Source organism: Thrips palmi, unplaced genomic scaffold, assembly GCF_012932325.1.
Source record: "Thrips palmi isolate BJ-2018 unplaced genomic scaffold, TpBJ-2018v1 HiC_scaffold_15, whole genome shotgun sequence".
NCBI classification, from domain to species: domain Eukaryota; kingdom Metazoa; phylum Arthropoda; class Insecta; order Thysanoptera; family Thripidae; genus Thrips; species Thrips palmi.
This window is the reverse complement of record NW_023144624.1, coordinates 199,662-215,811: the sequence shown is the minus strand read 5'-3', so window position 1 is coordinate 215,811 and position 16,150 is coordinate 199,662. Positions and strand designations below refer to the sequence as shown.

General features: G+C 49.5%; 1 protein-coding gene across 1 annotated transcript; it reads left to right on the top strand.

Moving 5' to 3' along the window:
• On the top strand, positions 1-15,125 carry LOC117641018 (ribosome-associated molecular chaperone SSB1-like). The gene is made up of 12 exons (XM_034378111.1): positions 1-30; positions 2,099-2,333; positions 3,399-3,538; positions 4,034-4,166; positions 6,047-6,285; positions 7,041-7,283; positions 8,209-8,496; positions 9,133-9,420; positions 10,400-10,678; positions 11,360-11,912; positions 12,508-12,929; positions 15,042-15,125. Exons 1-12 carry the CDS (start codon positions 16-18, stop codon positions 15,123-15,125), a joined length of 2,919 nt encoding a protein of 972 aa, XP_034234002.1. The 5' UTR covers positions 1-15.
• The last annotated feature ends 1,025 nt before the right edge of the window (positions 15,126-16,150 follow it).

The window sequence follows — 16,150 nt, the reverse complement described above, 5'->3', positions numbered from 1 at the left end:
TGTTCAAATAATGGAATGAAGCGGTGTCAGGTATTTGGGTTCAAGAGAAACACACATTACCTTTGAATTAGCGTTACGTACGATTTGTTTCCGGTTTGTGTGATTCCTCATCTCCCTTGCTGGTTCAGCTGTAATTCATCAAGGATGTCGCAATAACATTTCTCGCTGATATAATGTTTTCACTCTGTAAGTCCTGGTTTTCTTATGCATTTGGTGGAGAAACCAGGATGGCCCTGGGAAAATCAGGACAGAGTCCTACCGAGCACACCCGCTTTTATTTGTTTTAAAATAACTTCAATGGCAATGCTCTGAGTAAAAATGTCATCAATATGATTTCTGACAAAATTTGCACTAGTGCATATGCCGGTCCCGAAAACGAACGACACTGATAGATTTCCGGACGGTGGTTTCTTAGGTTTGCGACTTCAACGCGTTGGGACTAAAAGAAAACGATCCTGCTGTAAGTGTAACTACTTATCGCGCATGGATCGTTTCTGCGTATTCACAAAACGGTCATTCGGGCGGCTGACTAGCCTGCGATTGCCTGAAATTGTTTCAGATTCCGAACCGTGTCGCGAAATTTGAATTATACCTTTAGATAGATAACACCCATCTATACCCCTTGCTTCACGTCGCTTTTATCAGCCGAAGACAGCAGCGGGGAATACGTGCGTGTGGAAAGGTGTTCTTGGCGCTCTCGGGTTCACGTTTACTGATCGCAATAGACTGAGCCTCTGTTGCACTGTGAGAAAAAAGTACGGAACATGTCTGGTCAATAATTTGCCTGGACTGTCCGTACTTGCCAAATACGGAACGTTCCGTCCTTTTTTTTCCGTACCCATTTACATGGGTTCATATGGAGCAAGTACGGAACGTTCCGTACTTTTCTCCGTACCTCCGCACTATATTTTTCTGTACCATTTCCGTACAAAAGTACGGAATTTTTTTACAGTGTGTACGGAGGATGGGGAAGGCACGTACGTACAGGAAACAGTGGCAATAATTGATAGATTGATCTGCGGAGAGGATCCAGGCTCGAACCACTAAATATTAAACTAGGCTTTCCCAATGGTTTCAGTGCGATATGGGATTCCCTTTTATTGCAGGCTGAAGCATTTCTAAGGATAATTATCTGAAATTAATGTAGCGCTTAAAGAATGCTGTGTAGCCTCTGGACTGTAATAATTATCAGGGATTTTATATTCAGGAACTGTTTCCGGTTTTGGGCTTTACACTGTTAAAAATAGTCGTAAATTTACGACATTTTGTATAACAATTATGTCGTTTTAAAACGACATATTTTGTTACGACTCAAGGCGTAAATATACGACTTGAGTCGTAAATTTACGAGATATTTGTCGCTAATTTTAATAGCGAGACGTTCCGTTTTGAAACGAATTACCGTCGTAAATTTACAACTTAATCGTTAGTTTACGAACGATCGTAATTTATCTATTGAGTATGTCGTGCAGTTATGACTTCAGTCGTACATTTACAAATCTTGTCGTAAATTTGTGTAAAGAATCGTAAATGAACGACACAAATCGTAAATAAGCGAGCAAAATTGCAACTTTTCATCAACTTTTTGGGGATTTCAGATTTCAAAATATGTAATCGCGATTACGACAATGTCGTAAAGAAATGATTATTTTGTCGATCAGTTACGACCAAGTAGTTTCAGAACGATTCTTGTCGCTATCAAAATCTTCGTTCACTCTCATTTCAGGAACGTGACATCACGTTGAAACCGTTGAAACGAACGTGACAAAATGTCACGTCCGTTTGAGCATTGTGTCCCTTATTGTTTGGCTGTGAATTGGCGAACCAAAAATTAGCTTGTTCTCATTCAAACGAATGTGACACAATGTTGCAACGAATGTGACCCACTGTAAAATTCGGTTTACAAATTGTGGGATTGTGCTAGTATGGTTGAGATATCTGGCGTATTTGCCCACTTACATGTGCTGCTTTTGCCACCTGAATGTGGACGGAATGTGTCCAAACTTTGTACAATGAACGTGGGGAGTTGCTCCTCCCGTGGACTTCCTTTGTCGCTCCTTGAGGGCGCATTTTCTTCATTTTCTGTTACTTTTTCCAGGACATGGCTCGGCAGGGATCCGCACCAGAGGTGGTGCTGGGCATCGACCTCGGCACCACCAAGTCCGTGATGGCCGCGTTCCTGGAGGACGACGTGGAGGTCCTGCAGAACGACATCGGCAGCCGCAGCACCCCGAGCTGCGTCCACGCGTCCATGGACGCCGGGGACGCCGTGAGGGACGTCGGGGAGGCCGCGCTGCGCCTGGCGGTCAGCCACCCGCACAGCACCGTGCGCAGTGAGTAGCGCAGACGCCGGCGGCTTGAAGTCGGTGGGGCACTGAAACCAAGTCTACGCTGCTAACCTAACTGTCTACTAGTACACACTTACAAATGCATGCTTGCAAGTACAAACTCACAAACTCATGCTTGGCCAAGTACACACTTACAAATGCATGCTTGCAAGTACACACTTACAAACGCATGCTTGGCGCCGTATACGTAACTCCATGCGTCAAGCATGCGTTTGTAAGTGTGTACTTGCAAGCATGCGTTTGTAAGTGTGTACTTAGTAGACAGTTAGGTTTGCAGTGTGGTGTAGGATAAATCGCCTCACTTGGACGTGTAGACTTTGCACTCTCCACACTTTATTAAGTTTATAAACGCTAAAAACTCGCTTACAATCGAGCAGCTCCCAGAGCCCCATGGTGCAAAGGTGGAGAAGCCCGCATTTGAAGTGTGAAGACTGCACTCTGCACTTCCAAGTGCTGAGACTGCGAATCCCTCACCTCACTCCTCGTGGAGTTCTTCACAGTTTGTCTGACAGTGAGGACTTTATACTAACGTAGCACTCCGTTCAGCCTTTGAGTGTACCATCACCCTTTCATTGTCCTTTCATTGGGACGCAATACCTGATACCTGTTTTGTCAATATGCTGATCCAAGCACGGAGAAATTACTTGCATAACAGTCGGGTCACCAATTTCTTGTTAAAGCATGACGTTTTCTTAATATACCGTTAATGTGGTCGAAGTAGGGGTGTAAGTTTGTCGAGGGCCGCTGAAAACATTTGGGTCACTGACGGCTCGTTACCGACTTAAATACAAACAAACATTAGCAAATTAGTTACTTTGAATCCATGTACGGTAAGATTTGCGATGATGCCCTCCTAAGGTTGGTGATAAGCACCTCTAAGGATTTTCGATGAACGTGACCTCTTGCTAAATTTTGCAGTAAGAAAGGACATTGCATGTACGTGACGTACATGATTGCAAAATATTGCATTCAAATTCGTGATGTGGGTTTTAGCAACGACCGTGTTTCGTGAGGAAGTGCCTCTTGGTTGACCGCACTCTCTATTTCCAGACGTGAAGAGCGTCCTAGGACGGGCCCACCAGGACGTCGGCTCTGACCATCACCTGGGCCCCATCAAGCTGGGCCAGTCCAACTTGGGCCATGGCGTGTCTATCTACCTGGAGGGAGGCGTCGTGATGGCTGCGGAGGAGGTCGGTACCTTTGCCGAAGACTTTGCTCACTCGGCCTGCACACTAAATGTTTGTGCACAATTTTGTACGCGGTGATGCATAATTTATTTTGTGTACTTTCGAGCATAAAATTGTGCGTGAATTTGCATAAATTTATGAATCTTAACGCATGATATTATGCAAATTTCACGTATGCACAAAATCGTGCAAGTTGCACGTACAAAATTCTACCTTCACTGGTAAAACTAAAGCGTAACTCTATGATTAAGTCAAGCACAGAATTACGCTTGAAGACGTTACGCTTGAAATGAAGCATACTCAGGAAATTTCCCCATGCATTTAGATAGGGGGAATCTTGGCGGACGAGCCTGTAACTCTTGATTTCAAGCGTAAACTGATTACGCTTGAAAACAGAGGGTAGTACTACGCTTTAGTTTTACCAGTGTTATCATTTTGTGTGTGCTCACGCATTGTGGTGTTTCGGATGAGCAATGTTGTCTTTTTTCCTGTGTGCAGGTGACCAGCATGCTGCTGGTGCACTTGAAGAAGGCCGCGGAGGAGCAGCTGGGCCGCGGCGACATCAACTTTGCCGTGATCGCAGTCCCCGCCTACTTCAACGCGGCTCAGCGGAATGCGGTTCGAGACGCCGGTGCGTTGGATCCGTTTTCGTCCTCCGTCCTCTGTCCCACTCCCCCAGCCACCGCACTTACTCCGAGGGCTTATTCGTTACCGTACACACCAAATTACTCTGAAGTTGTTTGTGCATAAGCCACTTTCTAAATGTTATGTTCAATCTTGTACGAGACATCCCAGTTTTCTGTGCACACGTCATTTCTGCATAATTTTCGTACGAAAAAATGCTTATTTTTCGCCTTTTTTGTACAAAATTGTGCGAAATTTTGTACAAAGTTGTACGAAAAGTTCGTGTGCACTTTAAACTGTGATGTCTTGTAGTAAATTTGTACAAAAATATTTAGTGTGTATGCACAGTTGTGCACATAGCTTCTGCGCGATGAAAATGCTTCATAGTAATTTAGTGTGTGCCCTGTGCGCTCAAATCGGTTATTACGCTTAAAGGTACGCATGGTTTCGTCGCATTTCGCATGTTTTCTTCGTAAGTAGTCTGCTATCTTCGTATTACGCATGATTCAGCAAGGTGCGATGAAGTTTGGCGCCATTTGGCGCATTACGCATGTATTCATGCGTTTGTTAGGCATTTCCTGTTATCATTGGATTCAGAGGGTGTGGAACACGATGTTTAAAGGAAAGTAACATTGTGTACGTTCCTGGAATGACAGTGTTGTGATTACCGTCAACGGGGGTAACTTGGGACACTTTTTCACGTGTTTTGATCGCCAGAAGCAAGATTCTGAACCCAGACCAATGGATCCTAACTAAGTTAAAGTTTGACCCTTTCCCCATGATTTCATGCTTGTCTGGTTAATGTGCCTCGATTATATCGTTTCCCACACTGTCCTTCGAAGTATGGTACAGCCTACAGATAATGTGTGGTAGGCGCTCAACTGTGGTTACCCAAACTTACCACACGTGGAAATGCAGTCAATACCCCTAAAAATCAGTGGTCAACAAAGCACCACATGAAATTCATGGCGAATACCACAGCAAATATGTGGTCCGTCCTCCATACCTCATAAAAGGGTGGTCTTGACCACGCAATACATGAGGTAACGGCTAAATTATAGGCTTGTACACCACTTATTTGACGTGGTGTTCTTCTTACCACATTGGGACAGTAGGTAATTAGCTACATTCCCATGTAACTATTGATGTTAATGGATGTAATAAATTTAAGTCACAACATGTAGACCAAGAATTCAGGAACTTTAGAAAATTCAGGAAATTTAGGAACTCTTGTAGGACCGATATTGGACTATATCTAGGGCTCTACGTGGAACTCTCTTTTCTACTGGTATTTTCCAGGCATTTTCTGAAAATTTCAAAATATGGATTTCCAGAAGACAAAACTGCAGAGCAAGGCATCTCTTCACATCATGAGCGTAACATCCGAAGTTTAAGTTATGTCAGGGACCGGGTCAGTCAACTTCTAGAAGGCTAGGACTGCTGGAAACATGAGGAAAAGACTGTCCCAGGTTACACCGTATAAAATTTCGATTTTTGATAAATTGAAGTCTGGACCGAAGATGGGAAAACTATAATCAATGCCCTTTTGCGAACCTTATTGTCTGTATGATCTAACAACCCAGAGAGACTAATCGGCCAAATCTGCATTTCACTCCTTGCACTAGTGTCAACTTGTCAATGATTGACATTTTGTCAAAAACCCAATTATATAGTTTCCCGTTTCTCAAATACTAATTGTGATTTTATGCACCTCTTCCACCTTTCCGCGCGTGCCCTGAGGCCTCTGAAACAAAACCCTGCTGCGGGTTTGACGCTAGGAACCCCCGTCGCTGAGTGGCAGCACCAACAAGCTGTACAGGGTAGACTGTCCCAAGTTACCCCCGTTGACGGTACTGACCTGCCCCCCTCTACCGCTGTCTGCCACAGCGTACCTCGCTGGGTTGCGGGTGCTGCACTTGGTGAACGACACGTCCGCCGCCGCCCTGGTGTACGCGCGAGAGCGCGACCAGCCCAAGACCGTCCTGGTCGTGGACGTCGGCGGGGGCGGCAGCAGCGTGGCCGTGGTGCGGACCGAGTTCAGCGCCGTGCGAGTGCTGGCCGCGTCGGACAGGCGCCTGCCGGGAGGGGAGGACTTCGACGCCCGCATGGTGGAGCACTTCAAGGAGGTAAGCGCTCCAAACTTTGTGAAGTACAGGACTTCGATCATATGCACGTGCTCTAACAACTTCGTGTCTCGTAAAAGCAAATCAATCAGTATGTGCGTACTTGTTCTACTTGCTCCACGAAGGATTAGTCGCGAAATTACGTCGGTTTTTCTCAGCAAGCTTCATGTATGCTTAACAGTTGTAAGGTTTCGTCAGCACTGAAAACCTAAACGTGGTTTCGTCTGTTTTGGCCAAGATTGTGCAATAGTCATTTGTTACATTCAAAATTTCTTTTAGTAAATTTGGCGGTTGTGTAGGAAGAAACGTGTGCATACTCAATGTGAAATAAGTTCGTTCAAACGACGAATCTTTTTTGGCTTTTCTTTGTTAGGTACACAGAAAAAGCTTCTCATTACGAAGGAAGAACCCAGGGGTGAATCACAGGTGTACTCAAGTGTATAAGTCAGCCTGTACTCAGTGTACTCACAAGTTTAGATTTGGCAAAATTGTCTAGTTTGGAGTAAGGTTTGGTGTTGCGTATTGTCTGAAACACCAAATAAAGCCTTTAAACGTCTAAAAATGTGAAATTTATGAGCTCTCTAAGCTGTACTCACCCTTGTGTACACCAGAACGCCGAGTGATTCACCCCTTGGGAATAACGGATCCATAATCATAATACAATTGCACTAAATTCTTCGAGCTGTTCAAAAATGGTCTTCGTTTTCTTCGTTAGTATTGGTTCAATTTTCTTACCCCATCACGTTGCGGGCCCGCAGGTCATCAAGCAGGCCCACGGCCTGGAGGTGACGTCCGCCCGATCCCTGGAGATCCTCCGCGGCCAGTGGGAGAAGGCCAAGCAGAAGCTGTCGCGCATCCCCAGCACCAAGATGGCCACCTTCCTGCCCGACGGCGACCTCGACTTCCAGGCGGACGTGTCCAGGGCCGCGTTCGAGGAGCTGTGCCGCCCGCTCTTTGAGGCCATCGTCGACGAGGTGAAGCGCACCCTGCTCAAGGCCGAGGTAAGCCCCCAACCTTTCGGAGTATTTTGAGTAGTCATGGAACAAACCAATTAACTTTGTTATGCGAGTAGATAGTTCGCAAATAACGGAGTATTTTCTATGGGAGCTTCTGTATGCTCAAAATACTTTGTCGTAACAAGCTGCGTTTCGTGGAAGGGTTGAAATAGTTTGTAAGGTTTGCAACTGCAAATTGGCTGGAAAAAGTCTCGCCAAAGTTTTGGTCAGACAAAAAAGTCTTACCATAAAATGGTCTCACAAAAGTGTCGCCATTTTGTGATCAGACTTTTATGTCTGACCATTTTGTGGTAAGACTTTTTTGTCTGATAAAAACTTGGCGAGATTTATGTCTCGCCTCTGGAGTGGCGAGAAGTCGGACCTTTGGATTGTAGTGCAGATCACAGTCATTAACTTCCAAGAACAATATTCCTCTGTCCGAATATATTCTGCAAGTAAGATGAGCGAAAATTTGGTCCAAAAATAAGTGTCGTGAGACAAGTCCCATCCTCTTGCATCTATTTTTAGATGACATTCCCCACCTGTTCTCCCACCTGCAAGGTTTAGACCTTGCAAAAGTGCACGGATTCAACTTGACTTATACCGTTCTTCCGCTTCCTTGATCAATTTATTCCCACCAAATCAGCTTATTATCTACAGTCTCTTTGATGAAACTGCAAAATTATCTTCTTCGTAAAATCAGTGGCCATTGGGCGTAAGGACGTAAGTCACATGAGAAACCCATTGAAATTAGGTTGTTCTGTCCGATGACCACTCAAATGTGCATGATGTGAGGACAATTGTTTTGGAGACAAGTACCTTCTCCCCAGCCTGTCTCGATGTAAAGGCGAGTGGTTTGTCCATAAATCTTGGGAAAATTTTTACGATGAGCCAGTGGTTTTTTTGACATGGGATTTTTGTTTGCTCCCAGGTGGCGGTGAACCAGGTGGACGACGTGGTGCTGGTGGGCGGCTCGTCCCGCATCCCCGCCCTGCGCGCCATGGTGCAGTCCGAGCTGGCCCAGCGGCCGCTGTGCAAGGCCGTGAGCGCGGACGAGGCGGTGGCCAAGGGCGCCGCGCTGCTGGCCGCGCAGTGCGTCCGCCTGGAGGAGGTGACGCCGCTCGTCCTCAAGGTCACCGCGGCCGGCAACGAGGTCGTCGTGCCCGCCAACACCGCCCTGCCGTTGACACTCGCCATGCCGGGCAACTCCACCGTCGTGGTAAGCTTCAGCTACCGTTTTCAAGCTTCAAACGGTAAGTCTCGGTCCTGGATCTTCCAGGACCGTCCTGGTTGCCCTGGAATATCCAGGACCGAGTCTTACCGTGTATGTAACGACTTAGAGAATATGGAAACACCGCTTTCTTTGCTGTAAATTTCGTGGCTTGAACGGGTTTGAATTCACCATTTAGTCGTCCCCCTTCTTTTCGCATGCGCAGCGTATGCCCACGAAGTTGACAAATTTTTTGTCTAACCTGCCTATGTTCGTGCTGTAGTGCACGCAGGACCTAAGTCTTCGTGTTCACACACAACTGTTGGGAAGAGGCATGTCCCAGAATGGTTTAGATCGATGTACGTAAAACGCTCTCGGGATTAATATTAAAATCTCTAATGGATGCATGCATTTTATTGGAAAATAATCCACGTGGGAGAAGGGAGCCTCTCGATGTGGCCCCTTTGACGGATCTTAATGGAAAATAGAAATAACCGAAATCTCCCTTGACAACTTTGCCAAAACAACATGTCTTGATCCATCTTGTTTTTTTTTAGAAGTTCTTAAGAACAGTAGCGGTGACGTCACACTTGCCTGCTTGTTGAGTTTATATGTTGATTAAAACTCTCACCTCTGTCTGGACAGGTGGAGCAAGGCTGTCTCGATCAGCCGAGCCTCGTGGTCATCCACGAGAAGAAGAGCGTCCAGGCAGTCAAGTTCAGCATCGACCCTTGCGGCTTTTTCCGCTTCCTCGACAGCCAGGGCGCGTCCATGAAGCTGTTGCCTCGCGGCTGTATTGGCGGTCCAGCGCTGACCCAGATCCGGGACAAGGTGCAGAGTCGGATCCAGGACGAGGAGGAGGACCGGCGGAGGATCGAGTTGAAGAACGAGCTGGAGGAGAGGTGCCGGGCCTACCTGAGCCAGGAGGAAGAGGTGCGTGTACACTCTATAAGTCTTACAGTGAAGATTCTCCTCACACCAAGCTCTTCAGGACCTTCTTATTGCACAATATGCATGCACAGATACGTACGTAAGGTGTTTATATTATTTTGTCTCATTGTGTACTTTTTATGCATCTTCCTGCAAAATGTCCCTTGGTATCTGTGCATGCATCGTTATGCCTATCAAAAGTCTGCAAGAATTTTGCGGGCCTACGGTGAAAGTTCTTCCTTGTGATGGTGCGGCTGACTTTGTACCGTTGGAAATCCATTGTACAATTTCGTCGAGTTAGTGCAGCCTTGCACTATGAGGCGTTTAGAGTGTAGGATTTCGCTTCCCCTTTCTTTTACGTCCAAGAGGGAACATTCATTCCGTCGCGGCTCCGTTACACTGTGAAAATTTGTCGTCACTTTCTGACAAAAAACGTGGAGTATATTTTTATCACTTCCAAATGATGATAATCTCATCACAAATTGATGACATTTTCATCAAAGCTCCTATACTTATTGCATGGACATGACAACAATGTCATTAATTTATTTGATGACATTCAAGGAAACTTAGCTCTCAAATTTTCTCAGTGTAGTTTGGTCACTGAAAATTGAATGGCCAGACTGATGGCCAAAATTTGGTGAGACAAAAAAGTCCCGCCATTCTGCGGCGAGAAACAAAAGTCTCACCATATTTTTGGCGAGAAACAAAAGTCACATTATTTTTTGGCGAGAAACAAATGTCTCGTCAAAAATAATTGATTGGGATATATATCCTTGTATCCAATAGAGTGGGTTTGCAATTTTTGCCATATTTTGGCGAGACATTTGTTTCTCGCCAAAAAAAAGGTGAGACTTTTGTTTCTCGCCACAGAATGGCGAGACTTTGTTTCTTTCCCCAAGGATGGAATGAATTCCGTCCTTTGACCTCTCAGTGGCAACATGTCCTTCCATCGATCCACATTGTTCCCTCTATTTCGCAGGCAGCGCAGGGCGACCCGGACGAAGCCCTGGTCAGGGACTTGCGGCGCGACTGCGAAACTCATCTGCAGTGGCTGGAGGCGAACCCCACCGCCGCGAAGGAGGAACTGGATACCCGGCACGCTTCACTCACAGGCTGCTGGCTGAATCTGGACGAGAGTCGAGAGCAGAGGAGAGCTGCCAACGCCAGAGAAGCCGAGAGGCAGAGAGTCGAGAGCGAGACATTCAAGATGCGCAAGAATCTGGAGGAAAAGTGCCTGTCGTACCTGCAGGAACCAGAGGTACGCCCTACTTCAAAACGAAAGGGTTTCTTTCTGCTCTTAGAACATTTCTATCGGTGTAAAACATAAGGTCCCTCTCTAAAAGTATTTCGTAATTTTTTTCGCAAACTGTTCGTTGTATTGGTAGATTATGATCATTGTTCCTTTTCGACATGTAACCTCACCGAACGCGATTGAAGAATCTAACATTATTAAATGCGACCCCGTCAGTTAACGATTTCAATCAAAGTTAAGTGATCAAAATTTCGCTGACGAATTATTTTCTCAAATCGTGAACGAGTGTGACGCATGTTCATATTTCTGATAGTTCGGTCACATTCCTACGTCTCACATGATCTAACCGCACTCATTTACTCAGGATGCTCTCTGAGTTTGACTTTTGCGGAAAACCGCATTCGTCTTGCTGTTGTTCACCTGAATTCCCCCGCGTCAAAACTGGAGCACGCTTTGAACCTTTACGAAGTATTTTTGGCATTCATAATTAAAACTTTCTTTCTTTCTTATACGACGAAATACTGTAGTTCGTAAATTACGATCCAGTTTCGTTGTAAGCGTACGTGGGCTCAAACTACTTTGATATTGGAAGCTATTTCACTTCGTAAGGCTTAAATGGTTTCTAAGATTTTCAGCGTGAACTCGTGATTAGATTGATCTTGAACGTGTTCCCTCTTGTTTCGGCAGGCAGCATATGGCGACCCCGACGCGGATCTGGTCCGGAATTTACGACGCGAGTGTGGACGGCACCTGCAGCTGCTGGACGCAGACCATGACTTCTCGCTTGATGAGCTGGAGCTCAAGCATGCGTCGGTCTCGAGCCTTTGGTCTGAGCTGAAGGAGAGCCGAGAGCGGAGGGAAGCCCAGCGCGAGGAGGCCGAGAGGTTGCAGAGGGAGCGTGAAAGAGAAGCGTTGAGAAGGCAGAGGGAAGATGAAATAAGAAGGCAAAGAGAAGCCGAGAGAATGCAGAGGGACGATGAAATAAGAAGGCAAAGAGAAGCCGAGAGAATGCAGAGGGAAGATGAAATCAGAAGGCAAAGAGAAGCCGAAAGAGGGCAGAAGGAAGCGGAGAGAAGGCAACGGGAAGATGAAAAGCAATGGGCGGCTATCAAGCGAAGTGAAGAGCTAAGAAACCAGAAGGAGGGTGACATGAAGAAAGAAGCAGATAGAAGGCCGAGACAAGCCCAGACGTACAGCCAGGTGGCCCAGAAGAGACCTGCCGCCGGGAGGAGCGATCAAGGTAGAGCCCCCCAGCCAGCCGTGCATCGTCGTCCCTTCTCTGGATGCGGTAACATCCGCAACCGCGAGTCGGAAAACTGGTGGGACCAATCGGACAACCCACGGGCGTGTTATTACCAGGTGGAAGACCCTAGTGCGCAGTCAAAACCAAGGAGTTTCGTGAAACGAGCCTGGGATTGGGTCGTGGGCAAAAAGAAATGAATTTATTCCTACCTTGTTGCTCCTTTCGAGCGTTCATGGACATGAAAGTGTCGGCCTCGTTTCCTCTGTTATATTTTTCTTAAACTTATTGGATACACGTTGTGAAGCCCACGGCCCGTCGCAATTTTAGTGAAGGGGGCTATGAGGTTAAATTTAGGTGGGACAGTTATTGCCTCCTTTCATTCTACATCTAGAACAGTGTCCAGATCGCAACTTCATCTGATTCAAATTGCCTTTGTATTTATAAGTGTCCCTAGTGTTTTTGAGTTGTACGCTAGTGTGCTCTTTGTATGATTTCGTTCTGTTCTTACAATACACTGCCGGTCGCTCAGTTTCAAGTTCTTTTCATTCGCTCCCCATGCAGTGTCGTCTAAGCCGCGTTCGTGTCGCCGCAGGTGCTGGAGACGAGGCGGGGCCGCGCGACCCGCGAGTCGCTCTGGAGGACTCGGTGCGCCAGATGTACAAGTGCGTGTTCAGGAGCGAGGCGCTGCGACGCAAGTCGTTCTCGCTGCAGCCCCAGGACCCCAGGCCCAGCCCCAGGCTCCCCGCGACGCGGGTGGTGCGCGCGCTGGCGGACGGCGAGGCGGTGAGGGCGCTGCAGGCCGCGGCGACGGCGGGGCGCGCCCTGCTGGTGGTGGAGCAGGTCGCGGCGCCGGGCCGCCTGCTGGTGGCGCTGAGCGCGCGCTTCCTGGCCGGCCACGGAGCCCGGAAGCCGGTGGAGAGGCTGCTGCTGCTGCGGGACGCGCTGACGACCACCGGCGAGGACCTGCTGCTCCGCCTGGACGGGCTGCTGGCGGACGCCGGCGTGCAGGTCGCCGTGCGCGGCGTGGCCTGGGAGGAGGCGCCCGGCCCCGCGGCCGTGGTGGCCTCGCAGCTGCTGGCCCTGCTGCAGGCCAGGGCGGCGGCGCAGCGCACTGACGCCTGCCCGTCCCGGACACCGACGCGGGCGTGGAGCGGCAGCCACTGTCTGAACAGGCGCATCGCCGCGGCGTGCGCCCGGCGGGAGGACTCCGTCAGGGCCTTGTTGGAGGTCGCCGACGAGCTGCAGGGACTCCTCGGCGGCGCGGGACTGGGCGTGCTACGCCGGGCGTGCCCCGCGGTGACGCCGGAGGCCTGGGCGACCCTGGACGGGGTGGTGAGCGCGCTGGCCGACCCGCGCAGCCTGCACGACGTCATCGACGCCCTCAAGCAGCTGCGGCGCCTGGAGGCGCTGGCCGCGGCGCGGCTGGACCGCCTGCTGCACGCCCTCAACGACTCCACCCTGCACGTGGCCGCCCGCATTCTGGCGGCGGTGCTCGCCGCGGCCCAGGGCGTGGCCGCCCTGCTGGCCTTCTCCGGCCCGGCCGACCTGTCCGCGGTGCGGGACTGCTTGGCGGCGCTACGCGACGTGAGCGCCGTGGCCGCGGCGGCCAGGGGCAGCGCCGGCGGCAGGCTGCGCTTCCAGTCCGCGCGCGCCGCGTCGCCGCTCGTGGCGAACGTGTTGGCGGCGGCCCGCGACTGCGTGCTGGCCAGCGTGCGCGACAACGCCCTGCCGCTGTGGACGCGCCACATCCTGGTGGAGGACGACGACGACGTGTTTCTGGAGGACGCCGTGCAGAGCGTGGAGTCGGACGCGCGGCGCGCCGTGCTGGCCGACCTGCGCCGCCTGCGGCAGCAGCGCAGCGACGCCGGCGGGCCGTGGCGGTGCCCGCGGAGGCTGCTGGCCGGTTGCTGCAGCGCGCCGCTGCGAGCGGACTTCCCCGCGCTGGAGGACGCCCTGCAGGCCCTCGCCACGGCCGCCGCGCCCACCGGCCCCTGCTGCGGGCACTGCAGTGCCGCCGACGGCGAGGCGCGCCCCGTCGACTCGCTGCGGGACAGCTTGCTGGGCGCGGGGCGCTGCCCGGAGGACCTCCTGGAGCCCACCATGATCCTCCTGTCCTCCACGGACTGGACCGCGGCCCACGAGCACGGCCTCGACGTGTCCCGCGTCGTGGAAGGCCTTTGCGCCGAAGGCCTGCCGGAAGTAGAGTGTAGCGGGCCGCAGTGAGGGGGAGGGGGAAAGTCGCTCTGAGGAAGTGGAGCGTCTTGCTCTGTTGTATTGTATATTTGTTGTCTGTTTACGTATTGTCATTTGAAAATGAACCTTTATTCTAAACTACCTGAACATAACTGTCATTGTAAATGTGTATTTATACTTAGCTACTGAACTTTTTCTGTATTAATTTCTGCTTTTTGCGTTAATTTCTTGCCTTGTAGTGGGATATTGTGAGAGGGAGGGGGTGCTGCTTTTAGGAAATAGTGTCGTGGTTTGGTGTATTGCATCTGTTGTCTGTTTGTATTATTATTGAAGAAATATATTTATTCGAAATGACTGAACGTGTTCTGTTTTCATGTTTGATTTTTATCAAAGCTGGTTTGTTGCCTTGAGTCTTAAAATGAGAGCTATGGAAACGTGGGCTACAAAGTTTCGACGCACCACGGGATTTTCGACTCTTAGGACACGTAGATTGCAGCCTCAATACGGCTCAAATTTACAAACGATTGCATTTTGGGGTTAATGACACATAGAAGTTATTGTTTTATTCGTGAAGTATCTGATAAGAGCAAGAAAACACAAGGAAAGGTTCAAAGGGGGAAAGTACAGGAAACAAATTTTTGGTGCAAAACAATGGGCAAATTCTGTTGAAATTACGGTCGCTGAGCGGAATAAGAAGACGATCGGCTTGGCGTGTAGACACTGAAAACCCACCGGGCAGATTTCTCACCACTCCAGAGGCGGGATGGAAAGGCCTGCCCGCGTTTGGTCAGACCTGGACGTCTCGCCGAAGTTTGGACAGACCAAGAAGTCCTCGCCGCTGCGAATGGTCTGATACTTTGGTCGGATCACATTTTGACCAGTATTTTGCAAGAAGTCCATACATGAGACGATTCAACTCTGCAAACTCAACAGTGTGCTGAGCACACTCTGTTCAGCATGTACTCACACTGCAAAAAGAGTACTCAGATGAGTACACTGCAACAAGAGCGTGCTTAGATGAGTGCACTTTGACGAGAGTGCTCAGGAAATGCATGCAGTTTAGTACGCGCTCGTGGGAGAATGCTAAAGACAGTGTACTCGTCAGTGCACGTTGAAGAGAGCGTAACTCGTCGGTACACGCTAAAGTACTGAGTACACTGTTGAGTTCGCAGAGAATACGGGCCCCTTGAGGCGTGGCGTGGACACTGTAACCACTTGCAAAAGAAAGCGACCTCCCGGCCGGGCCCGGCACTACCCCGCGTCCAGGCGGCTTATGGGATCTCCAGCAGCTACCTGAGTGCGGGGTAGCGCCGGGCCCGGCCGGGAGGTCGCTTTCTTTTGCAAGTGGTAGGAGAGAGAGAGAGAGAGAGAGAGAGAGAAGTCAGTCTCCACTGGTTTTCTTCTCTCCTTCCCTTGTGCCTTCCACTTCCAGTAGTCCGTCGCCGTCACCCGGAGCGTGTTGTGTTTAGTGCGAGCCGGACATCAGCCGAAGGCGACGGTGCGACGCGGACTTCGCCGGGGCGGCGCGGCTGGCGAGCATCCCACGCGGCGGGGATTTGTGCGAAACTGAAAATTTCACTGTGTTCAGCACACACTGGGAGCCCACCCTGGAAAGAGAGGTATATTTTTCAGGCGCCGCCTGCATGGGAATCTCAGGCGTTACTTTTGCTGTGTACACACTTTTGGTACGAAAGTGTGTACTGGGTGCACACTTAAATTTTCAGTACGCGCTTCGCAACGGCGGCATCAGGCGAAACGTATCATGCCGCCCACTCTCACTCCAGGAACGTGACATCACGTAGAAATGAATGAGGCCAAATTTCACGGTTTTTGGGCATTGTGCACGCACGGTAAAAACGGTTACTGGTTTTCCCAGGAACTTCCTGGAAATCGCCTATACCTTCACCATTGGCTTCCTGCGAAAACCAGGTTCCGTTTTAACAGTCCGCACAGTCATTTGGATGTGAATTAGCCAAATCAGCTTATTTCACATTCCGACGAATGTGACATACTGCTCAAAGAAACATGACATTTTGTCACAT

Excerpts from the sequence above, each read along its gene's own strand:
- LOC117641018 (XM_034378111.1), top strand. Across the intron at positions 4,167-6,046 it reads GAATGCGGTTCGAGACGCCG|CGTACCTCGCTGGGTTGCGG; the intron begins GTGCGTTGGATC and ends TGTCTGCCACAG. Across the intron at positions 8,497-9,132 it reads CGGGCAACTCCACCGTCGTG|GTGGAGCAAGGCTGTCTCGA; the intron begins GTAAGCTTCAGC and ends CTGTCTGGACAG.